The sequence below is a fragment of the Tachypleus tridentatus genome, chromosome 10, assembly GCF_004210375.1.
Source record: "Tachypleus tridentatus isolate NWPU-2018 chromosome 10, ASM421037v1, whole genome shotgun sequence".
Classification (NCBI taxonomy): domain Eukaryota; kingdom Metazoa; phylum Arthropoda; class Merostomata; order Xiphosura; family Limulidae; genus Tachypleus; species Tachypleus tridentatus.
This window is the reverse complement of record NC_134834.1, coordinates 23,221,699-23,241,129: the sequence shown is the minus strand read 5'-3', so window position 1 is coordinate 23,241,129 and position 19,431 is coordinate 23,221,699. Positions and strand designations below refer to the sequence as shown.

At 37.3% G+C, this 19,431-nt stretch overlaps 2 protein-coding genes across 2 annotated transcripts in view; one reads left to right on the top strand and one right to left on the bottom strand.

Annotated features, from left to right (window-relative positions):
* LOC143228310 (O-acyltransferase like protein-like) overlaps positions 1 to 19,431 on the top strand; it is a 412,295-nt gene that overhangs the window by 248,706 nt on the left and 144,158 nt on the right. The window lies entirely within an intron of this gene.
* LOC143227893 (O-acyltransferase like protein-like) overlaps positions 1 to 19,431 on the bottom strand; it is a 58,665-nt gene that overhangs the window by 24,439 nt on the left and 14,795 nt on the right. The window contains exons 2-6 of the mRNA XM_076459258.1: positions 10,835 to 11,071; positions 8,267 to 8,274; positions 2,887 to 3,001; positions 1,192 to 1,279; positions 270 to 370 (exon numbers count right to left, since the gene is read on the bottom strand). Coding sequence (XP_076315373.1) covers positions 270 to 370; positions 1,192 to 1,279; positions 2,887 to 3,001; positions 8,267 to 8,274; positions 10,835 to 11,071 — 549 coding nt within the window. The remainder of the gene's footprint in view (positions 1 to 269; positions 371 to 1,191; positions 1,280 to 2,886; positions 3,002 to 8,266; positions 8,275 to 10,834; positions 11,072 to 19,431) is intronic.

Genomic DNA, 19,431 nt, shown 5'->3' with positions numbered 1-19,431 from the left:
ATATTCATTACCATATTGATAAAATGTTATAGAGTTATTAGTTAAAGTATTTACGTATCAAGCACCTTTCATATTAATAAAGTGATTATGAATAAACACTACCAGTTACCATGTATCAGTGTTATTACATTAATCATAACAGAACTGAGTGTAATATTCAAGTTGGATATTTATGATTAACTCTTTGATTGTAGTATGTTCTTATAAGCCTGAACATTTTACTATTGATCTCATCTGGATATATAAATACCAAATGATATAATTTTTACCAGATTTTAATGCTTCTCCTGTTTCTGGTTGCAGGATATTCCTTTGAAGATCCAGAATTGTCCCGGACAAAACAAGCAACACGAGAGAAGATAAAATGCACCTGGAAAATAATAAAAACAAATTATATCGTATGTTGTGTATATGGACTTTAACATTCGTGTTAGGGTAGACGGATAGCTTAAAAAAACGAGTCAATGAGGAAAAGATAAGTGAATAAACACGTGTTAAAATAAGAAATAAGTCACAACTAACATGTGTTAAAGTAAAAGAAAATGTCTGTTTGAAGTTAAGCACAAAACTACGGAAAGTGCTATCTGTACTCTGCCCATCACGGGTATCGAAACCCGATTTCTAGAGTTGTAAGTCCCCAGACATAGATCTGCGCCATTTGGTGGCAGAGGTATGAGTCTTTGTTTGTTTGTTTTTAATTTCGCGCAAAGCTGCTCGAGGGCTACCTGTGCTAGCCGTCCCTAATTTATCAGTGTAAGACTAGAGGGAAGGCAGCTAGTCATCACCACCCACCGCCAACTCTTGGGCTACTCTTTTATCAACGAATAGTGGGATTGACCGTAATATTATAACGCCCCCACGGCTGGGAGGGCGAGCATGTTTGGCGCGACCGGGATTCGAACCCGCGACCCTCGGATTACGAGACGAACGCCTTAACACACTTGGTCGTGCCGGGCCCTAGGGATAAGTCATCAGTAACATGTGTTAAGGAACATAATCTATTTGTAGAGAGAAAACATTTACTGTATAATTTTAAAAGAGTTGAGATTTTATACAGCCCGAAAATATTTTATGAAAAATAGAACAAACAAACAAATAAAAGCTCTTTCTCTATTGAAGGACATGAAATAGAACATCCTAGACAAAGCTATTGTGTTTTGCACGTAAAGTTCTAATGTAAGAGTTACTTACAGAGATACCACCTGTCGAGCTGTTACTTGGACAGACGTCTTCACTTCACAGTTCTGAACAATTCCTTTTGTTTTCAACCAGTCACTTGCTGTAACATAAAGATTTTCCTATAAGTGATTCCATTTGAGGTTATAAAGGCGGTACAATACATAAACGTTAAACAAGCAGTGTTTTACCACTGTTTAAGTTAATAATACCATTATTATTAGATTATATTTGATATAATCTACTATCAAGGAAATCTCGCAGATCCTGTAAACTCCAATGTTTAGTGAATAAAAAAATTAATTAATAAAAATAATGAAACTGAACAACTTCTAAAGTTTTATTTTATATTCTATATTTTGTAAAAAAGTAAATCATAGAAAAAATTATCCGTTTTGAAACTACTATGTTTTAAAAGTACAATAAATGATAAGTAGGCTTAACTTCTATTATCAACAGCGTCGCTTGGAACCTCATGCCATACAAAGTACTACAAAAGTCAAACTATTTGTCTAACAGTGTATTATAAACAAGCAAAGATTGATTGAATAACACGAATCAGGAAAAAATGGTTTGAACTAGTAAGGCCCAGCTGCCTATTTCGATAAATTCTATTTAACAACTTTGCGTGGTTTGTTTGCCTTTGTATAAAACAAGTAATAATAACGCAAACCAGTCCAACTGCATTTGGTCCTGTTACTTTTAGTATAACTACATTTAACCTTGGTATTTACAGTCTACCAATCATTATCTTCGTTACTTACAGTTGTAGGTTTGGTTAAACCACAACGAAGGTTTCTATACTTCATTTTTGATTTCTATTTAACAATATTACTGTTGGTTGGTGACACCAGATGTCACTTAATATATGTATCAAGTTCCAGACTGACTCGTGGATATTAAAATTCAAGAGAATATCAGTTGGAGTTATCTTTATCACAATTTCAGTCATACTACGTTTGCTGTAACTTTAGCTAACTATCGTGATGCAAGTTTTCACATGTCGTTCACACATGTGAAACGTTACAAAGATGGAACGAACTTCATTATATTTCATTTGAATAAAAGTCAAAAGATGTTGATCACCTTGAAAAACACGTATGTTGTACAGATTGTTCAAAGTTATGTGCAAAGCTACACATTAGCTATATTTATTCTGCCCACAACAGATATCAAAACCCAATTTCCATCGTTTTGAGTCACCAGACATATCGCTGTCCCACTGAGGATCTCTGTGAATGGAACCAATCTGTATGAAAAGAAACAGTAAGTTTGTCTGTCTCTATAACATCCCCTAACTGCTCTGTTGTAAAAAAGAATTAATGTATTAGATTGATACACAGATAAGTATTCGTCTGTGTTTCGATATTTTTCGACCTAATAATACAATGTGTATAGATTTTTCCCACTACTCTTTGTAATTTCATTCTGTCACATAATATATTGACGCGTCAAAACATCATAAAGGTATTTATTCCAAAGCGGATAAAGTTTCTCTTCCAAAAACCATAGGAACAAAACTATATCAGAATGGTGTATTCTACTGCAAACGTAAAGACCCCCAGTAGCACAGCGATATGTTTGCGTTCTCACACCACTAGAAACCGGGTTCGATACCCGTGGAGGGCAGAGTACAGATAGCCCATTGTGTAGCTTTGTGTTTAATTCCAAACAAGCAAGTCAAAGTAAAAAAGAAACAGAGAAACATACCTATAGTGACAGCTTTTTGAACTTCCAATCGTGAACATGTTGACGGTACACAAATTCCTAGACGTAATGGCACTGAATAGAAGAATTGGGCATTCTGGGCAAAATCGTGAAACACCTAGAAAAATATTTGAATTTTGAGAAAACTTGAATATTTTTTCCTTTTATAAAATATACAGTTATACGATATATTCCCGCCGATTGATAAACCAATAAGGAAAAAGAAAGCTTAGTGGGTGAGTTTCGAATTCCTACTCATTGAAAAAAATTTAACAACAAATAAATTGGTACTTAGGTTGATCATTAAGGTACATATGGCTGTAAGGTCACTAAACTAAACTAAACTAACGTGGCAGGGGTTCAGTTTAGAGAGAGAGAAATCCGAAGAGTTCTCTCTCCAACTGGGGTGTTCAGGAACTTTGTAGTTCCTCTTCGTCCCCTTTCGTGGATTGTTATTAGGATTGAGTGGTGGGTTTTTTTTTATTATTATTATTTTAATAAATTAATTATCGTTATTATTCTTGACTTTTTGGGTGAGGAATGTCTCACTAAATGGTCTTTTGGGTGGAGGCAAAGGTAGCAGTGGAAAGAAGGAAAGGTCAGGACCTGTCTCGAAAAGAAAAGTTGGGTAGATGTGAACATGAATGTAATTCACTCAAGTTCAGATCAAATCAAACGGCCCGATTCTGGGTCTGGCAGAAAGGTTGCCTGGGCTGGGATCTAGAAATCCAATGCCTGAAGATTTTGATGTGGGGGGAAACGGGAGTACCCCGAGAAAACCCACTTTCACACGACAGGCGCCGAAAGTTTTGCCTGTCGTGTGCCCTGTACCTGAAAAAAAAAAGGAATTCATGTTAATAACATAGTTTTATGTATTTAGACTCTTTGTTGAGTGGATTGTGATTCTTGAAATATGTTGTATGGTGATATGTATTTTGTTGGTGCACTTGATAATTTGTGTAGTGATGCCGTTAGTTTGTTTCTGTTTTCTGCTTTTCGATAATATTTCATTGAAAGTTCTGTTATTCTATCTCTTATAGTTGGTAAATTACTAATTTGGTGTAGATAATTTGTTGGTGTAAAAGATGGTAAACTGAATGCGGATTTTAATATTTTGTTTTGTTGCACTTGGATTTTTTGGAGTGTGTTGTTTGACATGTTGTATGTTACTTGACATCCGTACTCTATTAGTGGACGGATGTAAGCCTTGTATATTTGTATAATGGTGTTCGGTGCGCATTTTGATTCTTTACCTGTTATAGTCTTTAGATATGAAATCCTTTTTCTTATTGATGAGTGTATATTGTTTATGTGTTTTTTCCATGTTAGTTTTGTGTCGAAAGTGACGCCAAGGAATGTGATGTTTTTGCTCATGTTGATGGTTGTGTTTCCAAGTGATAGATTTATTTTTCCTAGATTTTTTCTTTGCTTCTTTAGTTTTCTATAGAAGGTGATTGCTTGTGTTTTTGTCGGATTTAACACGACCCTCCACTTGTTGCTCCATGTTGAGACGTTGTTTAGTGATTCTTGTACGTGAGACATGGCCATTACTGGGTTTCTGGAGGTGCTCCAGATTGCGATGTCATCTGCGTATTGTGAATTGTGTGTGTATGTTAGATTTGGAAAAGGTATGTCACTGACGAAAATTATGTAAAGAAGTGGATGGAGGACTGATCCTTGGGGCACTCCTGCCGTTATATTAAATAATTTGGATATGGTTTTATTGACTTTTACTTGTGCTGTTCTATTGGTTAAAAAATTTGAAATCCATTTGACTATCGTAGGATTTATTTGTAGGTGGTTTAGTTTGTATATGATGGCATTGTGCCAAACGCTGTCGAATGCTTTTTTGACATCTAGGAATACCCCGATGGTTACTTGATTGTTGTTGTAAGCTTTGTATATTGATTCGGTGAGTCGTGTGAGGTGATCTGTTGTTTGTCTATTTTTTCTGGAGGCATTTTGAGATTCTGGAAGGATGTTGTTTGATTCGCAAAAATGGAGGAGACGGTTGGAGATAATTCTCTCCATCAGTTTGCCAAGGCAGCTTAACAGACTGATGGGGCGGAAATTATCTGGATTTGTTCTGTTAGTTTGTTTCTTGGGGATCGTTGTTATGATGGCTTTTTTCCACGTGTCAGGGTAATACCCTGTCGCTAATGAAATGTTCATGATGTCTGTGAGGTGTTGTAGTAAAAGAGTGGAACTTTTTTTGAGAATAATATTTGGTATTTGGTCATGTCCGGGGGAAGTGTTCTTCAAGTTTTTGATATTAATCTTTAGTTCGGTTATGGTTATTTTTCTATTGATTGAATTTGAGTATGCTTCTAGTGTCTCTCCGGGAAATCCTGGTGAGAATGAAGCTTGGTTTGCATTTATGTAGTTGTTGACATGGTGTTGGTGTTGTGTGTCGAAATCTACTGAGTTTAAATCGCTAAAAGCGGATTTGTAATAGTCAGCTAATAAGTCAGCTTTCTCTTCGTCCGTCCTTGCGATTTTATTGTTGTGTGTGATGTGTTGTAACATGTGATTTGTGTTTTTGTCTGACGCAATACTCTTGAATTTTTCCAGAATTCTTTTGGATTTTTCTTGGTTTTTTCTAAGTTTTTGCAGAAGTTATGCCAATTGTTTTCTCTGACTTTTTTAATTTCTTGTTTAATTTTTGTATTTGTTCTATTGATTTCTGTTTTAATGTGTGGATCACGTGTGATGTAGTGTATTCGTCGTAATTGTCTGCGTTTGATTATTAGTGCGTGAATTTCTGGTGTTAGAGTCCATTGAATAATTGATTGTTTTCTTTTTGATTTAGGAATTGTGTTTCTTGTGGCTTTCTTTATGGCTTCTGTAATTTGATCAACATATTTGTCTAGTTCTGTTTTGTTGTTTACATGTTCGATTGGGTGGGGTAGGTATGAGTCCAGAGAGGCATTAAAAGTGAGCCAGTCTGTTTCAGTGTAGGTGTATGCGGAAGGAGTCACGTACGCCACAGCCGGGTGGCGCGGGTGAATCATACATGATACGGGGAAGTGGTCACTGGTGATTTCATCATGCACTTTAAAGTTAGATATTCTATTAACCATGTCCTTGGGAGCGATGATGAAATCGAGTACATCATATGAGCCGTTGGCGGCTGAGAAGTGTGTAGGTGTATTGTCATTAATTAAGTGCATTTTATTGCTAGAAATAAAATTTTTTATGCTGGATCCTCTGCGTGTGTCTCTGTTACCCCTTAATTCTGTGTGCGGTGAATTAAAGTCTCCAATAATAACTGGTTTGGGTTTACGATTAACACATTTTGAAGGAAGTTAATGTCGATATTTTGGTTGGTGAGCAATATATGGCTAGAATCGGAATAGTTAGCCGGTTGTTAAAGTGTATATTACAAAAAATGGTCTCATTAATGTCAGATTTAAATGAATCTTCTATCGAGATTAGATGCGATATTTTGTACTAAAGTAAGTTATTATACCTCTGTTGTTTTCTGAGTGAGGTATGTTGTGTGAGATGAATCCGGGATTGTGGTGTTTTGTTTCTCTGTGCAAAGTGTTTCTGAAATGATGATTATGTTGGCGTTTATATGTTTGTTTATGTTGTATATTTCTAACCTTTTGTCTTTAAGATTTCCTTGGCAGTTGATGTGTAAGATTTTAATGTGTTGTATCATTGTGTTGTTTTATTTCCCTCGCGTGAATTTTGAGTGAAAGATGGTGTGGTTTCAGGTGAGGGAGGTTAAAATAGTGACTTGCAAGGCTGCAAACAGCCTTGAGTGACTCGTGCCTCGATTCAAATGAGGGGAGATCACTCAATTCTATCAGCATTGCTAGCAAGTTTGTGGTGAAATCTGTTGGGTTAAATGCTTGTGTTGTTTTGGGCGTGTTACGTCCGCGTAAGTACGTGTTGGTTGAGGTTGAGCGTGTTTGATTTGCGAGTCGGTTGGAGTTGGTAGTAAAGGTTGTTTGGTGTTGTTTTGGTAGCCGTGGGTTTGATTATTGATGTTCGTGGTTTTGAAAAGGAATCTGTTACGTATTTGGGTGTATTTGGGGCAGCCTTTGTAACTGGCTGCGTGGGGCCTGACAGTTGGCGCATCTAACTTGGTTACGCTCGTTAGGACACTGAGCGACCTCGTGAGATCCGCCACATCTGACACATCTATCCTTGGCCATACAATTAGTTTTGTGTGTCCGAACCGTTGACATTTGTAGCATTGGATTATTGGTTTTGATGTGTCTTTCCGGTTCGGTCGTGTGTCTTTGAAAAATAAAAAGCAACCGTTTTTAATAATTTTTCTTGATCGTCTTTTTGTTGACGGTTACCTTGATCAGTGGCGTTTTTGTTTCGTTCTGAATGAGATGATTCTGTTCGATGATGCAATGTCAAAGCCTTGAGTTGTTAATTCTTCGGTGATTTCATGATCTTCAATGTCGAAATCGACACCTCTGATTATGACTGTTAGTTTTGGTGTGTTTGTTTTGGTGTTGTAATGGTGGCTTGAACACCGAAGGCATCCTTGGCCAGTGGGCCAAAATATACGCAAACTCTTGAGGTTCGGTACATTTAATCATGATTCTTCCATTAGGAAGACGTTTGATGTCTTTAAACTGAATGCCCGGGTAATAGGACCTCAGTTGATTGACAATCTGTGGAATGCGTGTTGTTTTGTTTACTCCTTCGATGAACAGAGTTGGGATTCTGTAGTTAGGAGAATTGTTTGTTTGTGTGACAGTGATGGTGTTCTCAGAATTAGTGGCGATGGTGGTGTTGTTTGTATTCAAGTAATTATTGTTAGAGCAAGTGGCTTTGTCTTCGTTAACATGGGTTATGTTATTAATACTTTGATTTTTAGAACTATTATTAGCGTCGTTAAGGTTAGGGTTAGTAGCATAGTCAGAAACTATACTTACCATGTCCTTTTTCTTCTTCTTCTTCAGCCTCCTCTTGTTGGATGTTTCGTTTGTTTCATGGGATTCTGGTCTTCGTGATTCTTCACCTCCTGAGTTTTCACCTTCGGAACTCTCAGTCGAACTGCTCAGTGATTCAGAGGCTGGTCCTTCAATAGCTCTATTCAGCATATCCATGATCTCGTCGTTGGAAAGGGCTTTTCCGTTGGATCTTGTCACTATCTTCTTTCTCTTCATACTGTTTTACTAGTCCTTTCCTGTAAGGTCAAAGTAACCTCTTTATGAAGAATGATGGTGAACGTCGATATTCAGCCATTCACAAAGTAAAGCGTGTATTACTTTAACCTTTATTCAGAATAATGCTGAGCATGCGTATAACAGCACTTACGTTGTGGCAAGTACAAACAGTGAGTGAAAAGTTACAACAGAATAAACCTATTAGACTACAGGGTGGCATAATAACATATGGATGGGTAGGGACTTACGGGCCGCCCTGTACAAAGTACACAATACTGTCTCATTAATTTACGGACATGCGCTTTGGACCTAACTGCAGAATTGTCAGTCATTATTTTAATTTGTTTTTACATGTATTTCACTGGGGAACATTTTTTCAGTAACTTTGAGTTGCATTGGATATTTTAACTGATTCTGAAGGAGTTTTAGGCGCTGATTTCAAATCTGAAATTAGTTTTTCTCTACAAACTCTAGTTTGTATGCAATTTGAGGTTATTGAAATTGTACAAATGTGAACTTGCGTAAACCATGTATAAGCATTTTCACGTCCATATATATAGATAGCTTCTAATATTTTGATCATTCTTCTTTTGTTTCAGATCAAACATGGCTTCCAAAAATAGATATCATTGCAGAAACAAGCCTGATGCCTTCTGCTACATATGTGGATGCTACACACTCAATCGTCAGAGACGTAACATATCCTCGTTCGTCAAGCGTGCCTACAAGGCATATTTTGAAGTTCATCTTGGTGATCAAGACAAGCAATGGGCTCCTCATGTTGTGTACCACAATTGTGAGGAAATGCTTCGAGACTGGACCAAAGGAAAACGCAATGGTCTGCCTTTTGGTGTTCCAATGATTTGGCGCGAACCCACCAACCATGTAACTGACTGTTATTTCTGCATGGTAAACACAACGGGTGTTGGGAAGAAAAACCGACATAAGATTACGTATCCGAACGTTCCCTCAGCTATTCGGCCTGCTCCGCACTCTGAAGAAGTTTCTGTTCCAGTTTTCAAAGGCTTGCCTTCATTAAACGATAAAGACATTGGACATGATACAAGCGAACAAAACAGTTGTGACAGTGAATTGTCAGAAAAGTGTACACAATCGGAGAACTGTTCTTCAGACACTGAACCTTTCCCCGTCCCCAAGCCTCTTCCCCAAACTGAACTGAATGATTTAGTGCGGGATTTAGGTCTTTCAAAGAAAGCAGCAGAGCTTTTGGCATCAAGATTACAAGGCAGAAATCTTGTTGATCACTCTGTTAAAGTATCATATTTCAGAAAGCGTGACCAGCTTTTTGTGACCTTCTTTTCAGAAGACAGACAGTTTGTTTACTGCCATGACATCCAAGGGCTTCTCAAAGAACTGGGTGTACCTTACTATAGTCCTGCTGAATGGAGACTCTTTTTAGACAGTTCAAAACGCAGTCTAAAGTGTGTTCTTTTACATAATGGGAATGTTTATGGAGCAGTACCTGTCGGTCACTCAGTGCATTTGCGGGAAGACTATGATGATATGAGAATGGTCATGGACTTATTAAAATATCATGAGCACAATTGGATCATTTGTGTAGACTTAAAGATGGTCAACTTTCTTCTTGGACAACAGAAATGTTTCACTAAGTTTCCATGTTTCCTCTGTATGTGGGACAGCCGAGCACGAGACAGACATCGGGTCCAGAAGGACTGGCCTATTCGTGACACCCTTGAAGCAGGCATGCCAAATATCATACAAGACCCAATTGTAAGCAGAGATAAGATCATCTTTCCTCCTCTTCACATCAAATTAGGTTTGATGAAGCAATTTGTCAAGGCACTGGAAACCGAAGGTGAATGTTTCCAACACACCATCACAGCTTTACCAGGGTTATCATTTGAGAAGATCAAAGCAGGCGTGTTTGATGGCTTACAGATTCGAACCCTAATTCGTGATGATCAGTTTGTTGCTAAGATGACCGCTTTAAAAAAGGCAGCATGGTTATCCTTTGTGGCAGTCGTTCAGAACTTCCTTGGAAACAATAAGGCGGAGAACTACAGTGAACTTGTGAACAGAATGCTCCTCGCTTTTCATGATCTCGGGTGCAACATGAGCATCAAGCTTCATTTCTTGAACAGCCACCTTGATAAGTTCCCTGACAACCTGGGGGGCTGTGAGTGACGAACAAGGAGAACGATTCCACCAAGACCTAAAGGTCATGGAAGAACGCTACCAATGGCGCTGGGACAAAAGTATGATGGCTGACTACTGCTGGAGCATTAAACGAGATTGTCCAGATGAAGTGTACAAACGCAAAAGTTACAAACGCAAATTCCTACCTGAATAAAATACACAAACAAATTGATAAGCTATTCCTATAATTTCCTATAATAACGAAAAATTAAAAAATAAATAAAAATGTCAAATTGCATAAAATCTGTAGCTTGCAGACAAAAACCGACTTCAGATTTGAAATCAACACACTCAAATTGACTATAGAAAGGTCTTTTTTTAAATGCAACAAAATGAGTGTTCCCCAGTGTTTTTATTCTGCATCGAAGTATTCAGTGGTTAAGTAAAGGTGTAAAATACACGCTAGGAATAATTGATACAAACTCCTGATTCCTACTGTTATTAAATAAGAAACTGACTACTAGCTAAGGAAGAAGTTCTAGACAAGTTCTTCAAACTGTCTTCCATAAATATAAGATTTGATTGTTATAGTAGTAAATGGAACGTGCCAGTTTACTTTCATGTAACACCAAAGTAGTAGCCAACAGTTTTTGTGAGATTTTTTTTCCCTTTGTGAAGAACACATCTCAACAACTGACCTCTCCCAGGTTTTGAGAAATTGGACAGAGCCTTCACCCCGACTACGATGCTGCTGTATTTTGGTGAACGAGCTGGTAATGGAAGTCGTAGTAAAACAGAACAATATTGTCCTTGGAAAGTGGACACATTAGACTCTTTGGTAGGAGAGACGATGTCCATACACTGATCGTAGGACCCTAAACTGGTTAAGGTTCCCTCCAACAGTCCAGCTGGAAGTCTTCCGTTAGAATCAATCACTGAGAAAAATATAAATATTATTAAAACAGCAATAAGCAACTTGAAATATATAATAATATATAATATAATATGTAATAAATATATAATAAACTTAAAATGTGCTGTTTGTAATGTTGCGATTACTCCCCATTTGTGGTCATTTCAATATACGTGAAGTCAAATCAGTCTTCACGAAACGTATTCACCACTATTGATTTAATACAGCTCAAAGCTGATCAGGTAATATTTCCTTAATCCTTTTGTGTAGACACTTAAAACTACGTGATTCCAAATCAGAACAAACAGCATCCTTAGACGACACCAAACTTGCCCATTTGTATAAACGTAAGTAACTGAACTGTATTAGTGAACTAAAAGGAAATTGATGTATTTCTGACGAAGTTCTAATAGTAAAGTAATGAGCTAATAAAATTACATTCTGAAGATCGTTATTTTATTTAGGTTTATAAATATATCTCGTTAAGTCCAGTTTGTGTTAAACAATAAGTCAAGAATAATGATGTTGAACATTTTCATATATTTTAATCTGAAATAAATAGTCACACATGACTAAAAAGTACATGAATACACTGCTATACTATTCTTACAGTTCGAAAACGTTTAACTGGATAATTATAATAACAAGTAATTTACTGCGAAAAGAAATAAAACATTTGTTAACACAACGTTTATTTTATTGTTTTTTTTCATAAAATCTTAGATTTTTCATACAGCTTGGAGAGAGCTGTACAAGTAGGCTGGATACTATAGAAGTAAACATTTCAGAAAAACAGTGAACAACAAGTTACTCCAACTGAAAAACCAAATAAACAAACATCAATGCTATGGATAACTAGAATGTTCTTATTTGTAAAATAAATACATATTTACGAGATGAATGAAAGGCTAACAAAAAATTGGCACCCGGCATGGCCAGGTGGTTAAGACACTAGACTCGTAAGCCGAGGGTCGCGGGTTCGAATCCCCATCACACGAAACATGCTCTCCCTTTCAGTCGTGGATGCATTATAATGTTTCGGTCAATCCCACTATTATTTGGTAAAAGAGTAGCCCAAGAGTTGGCAGTGGATGGTGATGGCTAGCTGCTTTCCATCTAGCCTTACACTGTTAAATTAGGGACGGTTAGAACAGATAGCTCTCGTGTTGCTTTGCACGAAATTCAAATCATGGACTTGGTGAAGGGAAAAGAAAAATATAGTTACTCGTAGAACTGTTTGTTTTTATTTGATTGGCTTTGCTGTTTGACAGTTATGGTTTGTTTTTGGGTGTGTAATTTTTGGTTATGTTTTCCTTTGAACAGAGACAAAATTGCCATTTCTTGAACCGTTGACTCTTGACCTTTTCAACTCCAAGTCATTATGGATCTTTCCCAGACAGATTTCTGTTTCTTCTTTTAACCTACTCTTCAGTATTAGTAGTTAAAGAATTGAAGTAAGTGTATAAGGAAGGACAATGTCCTTGTTGTACTCAACCTGTGTTTTGTTGTTTGTTTTCCTTTAGGTTAATAGAAAAATATGGTGACTATTAGTAGCCACATTACAGTAATAACACAGTTTATTAAATTTGTATTGGCCCACTGAGAGGACAACAAAATACCAGAAGAATATTCTTTCACAATTTGAAAACAACAACAACAAACAGTTAATGAAGATAATAACAATGTATCAGAACTCGACACTTCGAATAATGGTTTATGGCTATAAAATATAAATGATGGAACAACAATATATTACTACTACACGAGCCAATGATGGAAGAGCAATATATTACTACAGCACAAGCCGATGACTAAACAATAATATATTACTACAACACGAGCCGATGACTAAACAATAATATATTACTACAACACAAGCCGATGACTAAACAATAATATATTACTACAACATGAGCCGATGACTAAACAATAGTATTTCACTACGACACAAGCCGATGACTAAACAATAATACATTACTACAACACAAGCTGATGATGGAACAATAATATATTACTAGAACATGAGCCGATGACTGAACAATAATATATTACTACGTCTGACCCCATACAACTTAAAGGCGTTATTTTTTACCTGACAAAATTTGTTATCTTGGTTCCAAAATACTGTGTAAAATTTCACAAGGAAATCGGATGACATATAAACAGATGACACACTGTTTTTTTATTACGTAAGTCATTAAGAGCAGTGCCCTAAACGGCCAGGTGGTTATTGCACTCGACTCGTAATTTTGCGGGTCGCGGGTTCGAAACTCTATCATACAAAACATGCTCGCCCTATCAGTCGTGAGGATGTTATAACGTGAAGATCAATCCTACTATTCGGTGGTAAAGAGTAGCCCATGAGTTGGCGGCGGGTGGTGATGATTAGCTGTCTTTCCTCTAGGCCTGTCACTGCTATATTGGGGACGGCTGATACAGATAACCCTCCTGTAGCTTTGCGCGAAATGCAAAACAAACCAAGTGATAAGGATTCATTCACAAAGCTTAGATGTTGCTCTACGTAATGTGAGTTATTTCCCTCTTGCTATTACTCTATCTTTCAACTGTACTTTCTACTCTTAAAGATTTATTTACAGACTTTTAACATCGTTTATGTACAGTGTCTTAGCAACAACCACTTTTCAGTATTAACATTATTTCTAAATGCTCCAACAAACAATATATGTAAAATATAAAGAACAAAGTTCTACCGTGTACTTATTTCAGGAATCTAGCTTCGAATCCTATCAGCATCATAAGCTAGTAAGCTCGCCTGTATGCAACCGAGGGACTATAAAATGTGTAAACCCAAATAAATATTGTCCAAAAATTAAAAAAAAAATTCTCTCTTTCCTGGCAAATATTATAATCAGGAAACTTTTTTTCATTTTTATCTGTGTTTTATCTGGGTTTAATTTCAGGCTTATAACAAGTGGTTACCCTCCAGTGATTCAGGTGTAAATCGGGAGGATCATAGCTCTAAAAAACCGGATTTCCTGTTGTGCATAACGTGGATATTCCATTGTGTAAGTTTGTGCTTATTAAAAATCACAAACTAAAAGCAATATATTATTAATTTTTATCACATTCTTGGAAAAGTAATATTATGTCTACTCACCTGCAAACCTAATCTGTGTGTAGCGAGATATGCTTTGCAGTAACAAGTGGGTGACAATGCATATATAGAGCTATCAATGCTATATTTCGTCTCTCTCTCACACGCGCACACACAAACACTTAAGAAAAAGTGAAAACCTTATACAAGTCCTTTATGTTTGACGAACATGTCAGCTTTATTTGTTTGTTAAAATTAAGCACAAAGTTACACAATGAAAAAGCTGTGCTCTGTCCACCACAGGCCCGGCATGGCCAAGCGTGCGACTCGTAATCTGAGGGTCGCGGGTTTGCATCCCCGTCGCGCCAAACATGCTCTCCCTATCAGCCGTGGGGGCGTTATAATGTGACGGTCAATCCCACTATTCGTTGGTAAAAGAGTAGCCCAAGAGTTGGCGGAGGGTGGTGATGACTAGCTGCCTTCCCTCTAGTCTTACACTACTAAATTAGGGACGGCTAGCACAGATAACCCTCGAGTAGCTTTGTGCGAAATTCAAAAACAAACTGTCCACCACAAGTATCAAAAACCTTTCAGTTTCCCCTTTTAAAACCCACTAACGCTGCCGGCATCTAAGTTCACGAGTTTGTTATCCTGTTAGAAAAGCTATACCGTCGTAACTAGATTCTCACTTGCCTTTTACAAAACTTAAACTTGTGTTCGATAGTCCTGTTTCTTCGGATTCAGACAGTAGTAACTCTGGAACTATCGAAAGGATACCTCCTCACGTCGATTGTCTGTTTCAGGAAAAGAAGGAGCAGGGAAAAGGATATGACACCAAAGATAAAAAAGTCATAGTTCCAAATGTGAGACGTTTATCCAATAACTTCCTTCGATAATAATATAAAATGCAAAAATAACCTTGCCTTCTTCCTTTAGCTATTAAACCTGTACACCTCCCCTTGCCTTCTTTCTTTTGTTACTAAACCTGTACACCTCCCCTTGCCTTCTTTCGTTCGTTATTAAACCTGTACACATCCCCTTGCCTTCTTTCTTTTGTTATTAAACCTGTACACCTCCCCTTGCCTTCTTTCTTTTGTTACTAAACCTGTACACCTCCCCTTGCCTTCTTTCGTTCGTTATTAAACCTGTACACCTCCCTTTGCTTCTTTCTTTTGTTATTAAACCAATACATTTCCCCTTGCTTATTTCTTTCGTTATTAATTCTGTACACCTCCCCTTGCCTTCTTTCTTTTGTTACTAAACCTGTACACCTCCCCTTGCCTTCTTCCTTTCGTTATTACACCTATACATCTCCCCTGGCCTTCTTCCTTTCGTTATTACACCTATACATCCCCCAATGGCCTTCTTCCTTTCGTTATTAAACCTATACATCTCCCCTGGTCTTCTTGCTTTCGTTATTACACCTATACAACCCCCCTGGCCTTCTTCCTTTCGTTATTACACCTATACACCCCCCCTGGCCTTCTTCCTTTCGTTATTAAACCTGAACACCTCCCCTTGCCTTCTTCCTTTTGTTATTAAATATCTAATGCTTTCATTAGATGCTAAGTGAATGCCCTGCTTTGTGTAAGGTAATAATCGACTAATTTAGTTGAGTACGTTTATCTTTAAAATTTAAAGCCAGAAGTAGAACTGTGACCTTCGAGGACAGAAATCTTTAAACGAGATAGTCCATGTATGCTGTGTAGCATTTTCAAGTCACTATACAATTGAGCAAGCCAACTCTGAGTGACAGATGCTAAGAGAAAAACGGATAATCTAGATACTAGAATTAATAATCTACAGAGATATCTTAATCCATGTCTGTAAGATAATCCTTTAGTCACTGAGATCATGTGTTTTAGTCCTCCAAAATGCCTTTTGCATAATTTAAGTTAACGATGGAGATCAAAACTGCACATAGTGTTTTAAGTTAGGCCTAAGCAGTGATTTGAATGGATAAGTAATTACTCCATTTTACCAATTATTATATAAGTACACCTTCACATTTTGCCACTAGATACAAAACGACGCGTCAATGGCCTTAATGACTTTTACGCCATATACCAAGATGTTTTTTTTCTTCACTTACGCTTTCGAGTTGTTTCAATCTACATCAAACCTCTGGTCGAAATGACGATAAACCAAATGCATTACTTGGCCATTACTACAACTTAATGCCAGCTAACCAAATGACTCATGTCATTTTTATTGCTTCAACATTTTTGATACAAGTAGTAATAACAAAGTTAGTACCATCACAAACCTTGCAAATATACTACAATAATATCAATATTATTTAATATGCAAGAGAAACAGCAGATGGCCAACTGATCCTTGAAGTAATTCACTAGCAACAAAAAACCAGTTTCACTAGATTCTATCGATAACAACTTTCGTTGTATGCCATTAACAGCTTTTTAACACCAGACACCTCCCACTGTTCATTGATCTACAAAATGTAAAATGGAGATTCACCCACATATCTGATCATTAACCTTATTAAAACTCTGGAAAGCCTACATCTGACTTTGGTGCATTAACAGCCCGTTAACCTTTTAATGTTTTTTTTTCAACTTTTCCATCACCCAAGGATTGTTTCCTACGTGATATTCAAGTAAATCTCAATATTTCACACATGATGGTGCGTTTCTAGATTACTGGTACTATTCTATCTAGCAAAATCAGAAGAGTGAAAAACCTTCAGAAGTGCCCATTCCTCAACCTACTTCTAGATTACTGGTAGTATTCTATCTAGCAGAATCAGAAGAGTGAACAACCTTCAGAAGTTCCCATTCCTCAACCTACTTCGAGATTACTGGTAGTATTCTATCTAGCAAAATCAGAAGAGTGAAAAACCTTCAGAAGTGCCCATTCCTCAACCTACTTCGAGATTACTGGTAGTATTCTATCTAGCAGAATCAGAAGAGTGAACAACCTTCAGAAGTTCCCATTCCTCAACCTACTTCGAGATTACTGGTAGTATTCTATCTAGCAAAATCAGAAGAGTGAAAAACCTTCAGAAGTGCCCATTCCTCAACCTACTTCGAGATTACTGGTAGTATTCTATCTAGCAGAATCAGAAGAGTGAACAACCTTCAGAAGTTCCCATTCCTCAACTTACTTCTAGATTACTGGTGGTATTCTATCTAGCAAAATCAGAAGAGTGAAAAACCTTCAGAAGTGTCCATTCCTCAACCTGCTTCTAGATTACTGGTACTATTCTATCTAGCAGAATCAGAAGAGTGAACAACCTTCAGAAGTTCCCATTCCTCAACTTACTTCTAGATTACTGGTGGTATTCTATCTAGCAAAATCAGAAGAGTGAAAACCTTCAGAAGTTCCCTTTCCTCAACCTGCTTCTAGATTACTGGTACTATTCTATCTAGCAGAATCAGAAGAGTGAACAACCTTCAGAAGTTCCCATTCCTCAACTTACTTCTAGATTACTGGTGGTATTCTATCTAGCAAAATCAGAAGAGTGAACAACCTTCAGAAGTTCCCATTCCTCAACTTACTTCTAGATTACTGGTGGTATTCTATCTAGCAAAATCAGAAGAGTGAAAAACCTTCAGAAGTTCCCATTCTTCAACCTGCTTCTAGATTACTGGTAGTATTCTATCTAGCAGAATCAGAAGAGTGAACAACCTTCAGAAGTTCCCATTCCTCAACTTACTTCTAGATTACTGGTGGTATTCTATCTAGCAAAATCAGAAGAGTGAAAACCTTCAGAAGTTCCCATTCCTCAACCTGCTTCTAGATTACTGGTACTATTCTATCTAGCAGAATCAGAAGAGTGAACAACCTTCAGAAGTTCCCATTCCTCAACCTACTTCGAGATTACTGGTAGTATTCTATCCAGCAGAATCAGAAGAGTGAACAACCTTCAGAAGTTCCCATTCCTCAACTTACTTCTAGATTACTGGTAGCATTCTATCTAGCAAAATCAGAAGAGTGAAAAACCTTCAGAAGTGTCCATTCCTCAACCTACTTCTAGATTACTGGTAGTATTCTATCTAGCAGAATCAGAAGAGTGAACAACCTTCAGAAGTTCCCATTCCTCAACTTACTTCTAGATTACTGGTGGTATTCTATCTAGCAAAATCAGAAGAGTGAAAAACCTTCAGAAGTGTCCATTCCTCAACCTGCTTCTAGATTACTGGTAGTATTCTATCTAGCAGAATCAGAAGAGTGAACAACCTTCAGAAGTTCCCATTCCTCAACCTACTTCGAGATTACTGGTAGTATTCTATCTAGCAGAATCAGAAGAGTGAACAACCTTCAGAAGTTCCCATTCCTCAACTTACTTCTAGATTACTGGTAGTATTCTATCTAGCAAAATCAAAAGAGTGAAAAACCTTCAGAAGTGTCCATTCCTCAACCTACTTCTAGATTACTGGTAGTATTCTATCTAGCAGAATCAGAAGAGTGAACAACCTTCAGAAGTTCCCATTCCTCAACTTACTTCTAGATTACTGGTGGTATTCTATCTAGCAAAATCAGAAGAGTGAAAACCTTCAGAAGTGTCCATTCCTCAACCTGCTTCTAGATTACTGGTACTATTCTATCTAGCAGAATCAGAAGAGTGAACAACCTTCAGAAGTTCCCATTCCTCAACTTACTTCTAGATTACTGGTGGTATTCTATCTAGCAAAATCAGAAGAGTGAAAACCTTCAGAAGTTCCCATTCCTCAACCTGCTTCTAGATTACTGGTACTATTCTATCTAGCAGAATCAGAAGAGTGAACAACCTTCAGAAGTTCCCATTCCTCAACTTACTTCTAGATTACTGGTGGTATTCTATCTAGCAAAATCAGAAGAGTGAAAACCTTCAGAAGTTCCCATTCCTCAACCTGCTTCTAGATTACTGGTACTATTCTATCTAGCAGAATCAGAAGAGTGAACAACCTTCAGAAGTTCCCATTCCTCAACTTACTTCTAGATTACTGGTGGTATTCTATCTAGCAAAATCAGAAAAGTGAACAACCTTCAGAAGTTCCCATTCCTCAACCTGCTTCTAGATTACTGGTACTATTCTATCTAGCAGAATCAGAAGAGTGAACAACCTTCAGAAGTTCCCATTCCTCAACTTACTTCTAGATTACTGGTGGTATTCTATCTAGCAAAATCAGAAGAGTGAAAAACCTTCAGAAGTTCCCATTCCTCAACCTGCTTCTAGATTACTGGTACTATTCTATCTAGCAGAATCAGAAGAGTGAACAACCTTCAGAAGTTCCCATTCCTCAACTTACTTCTAGATTACTGGTGGTATTCTATCTAGCAAAATCAGAAAAGTGAACAACCTTCAGAAGTTCCCATTCCTCAAC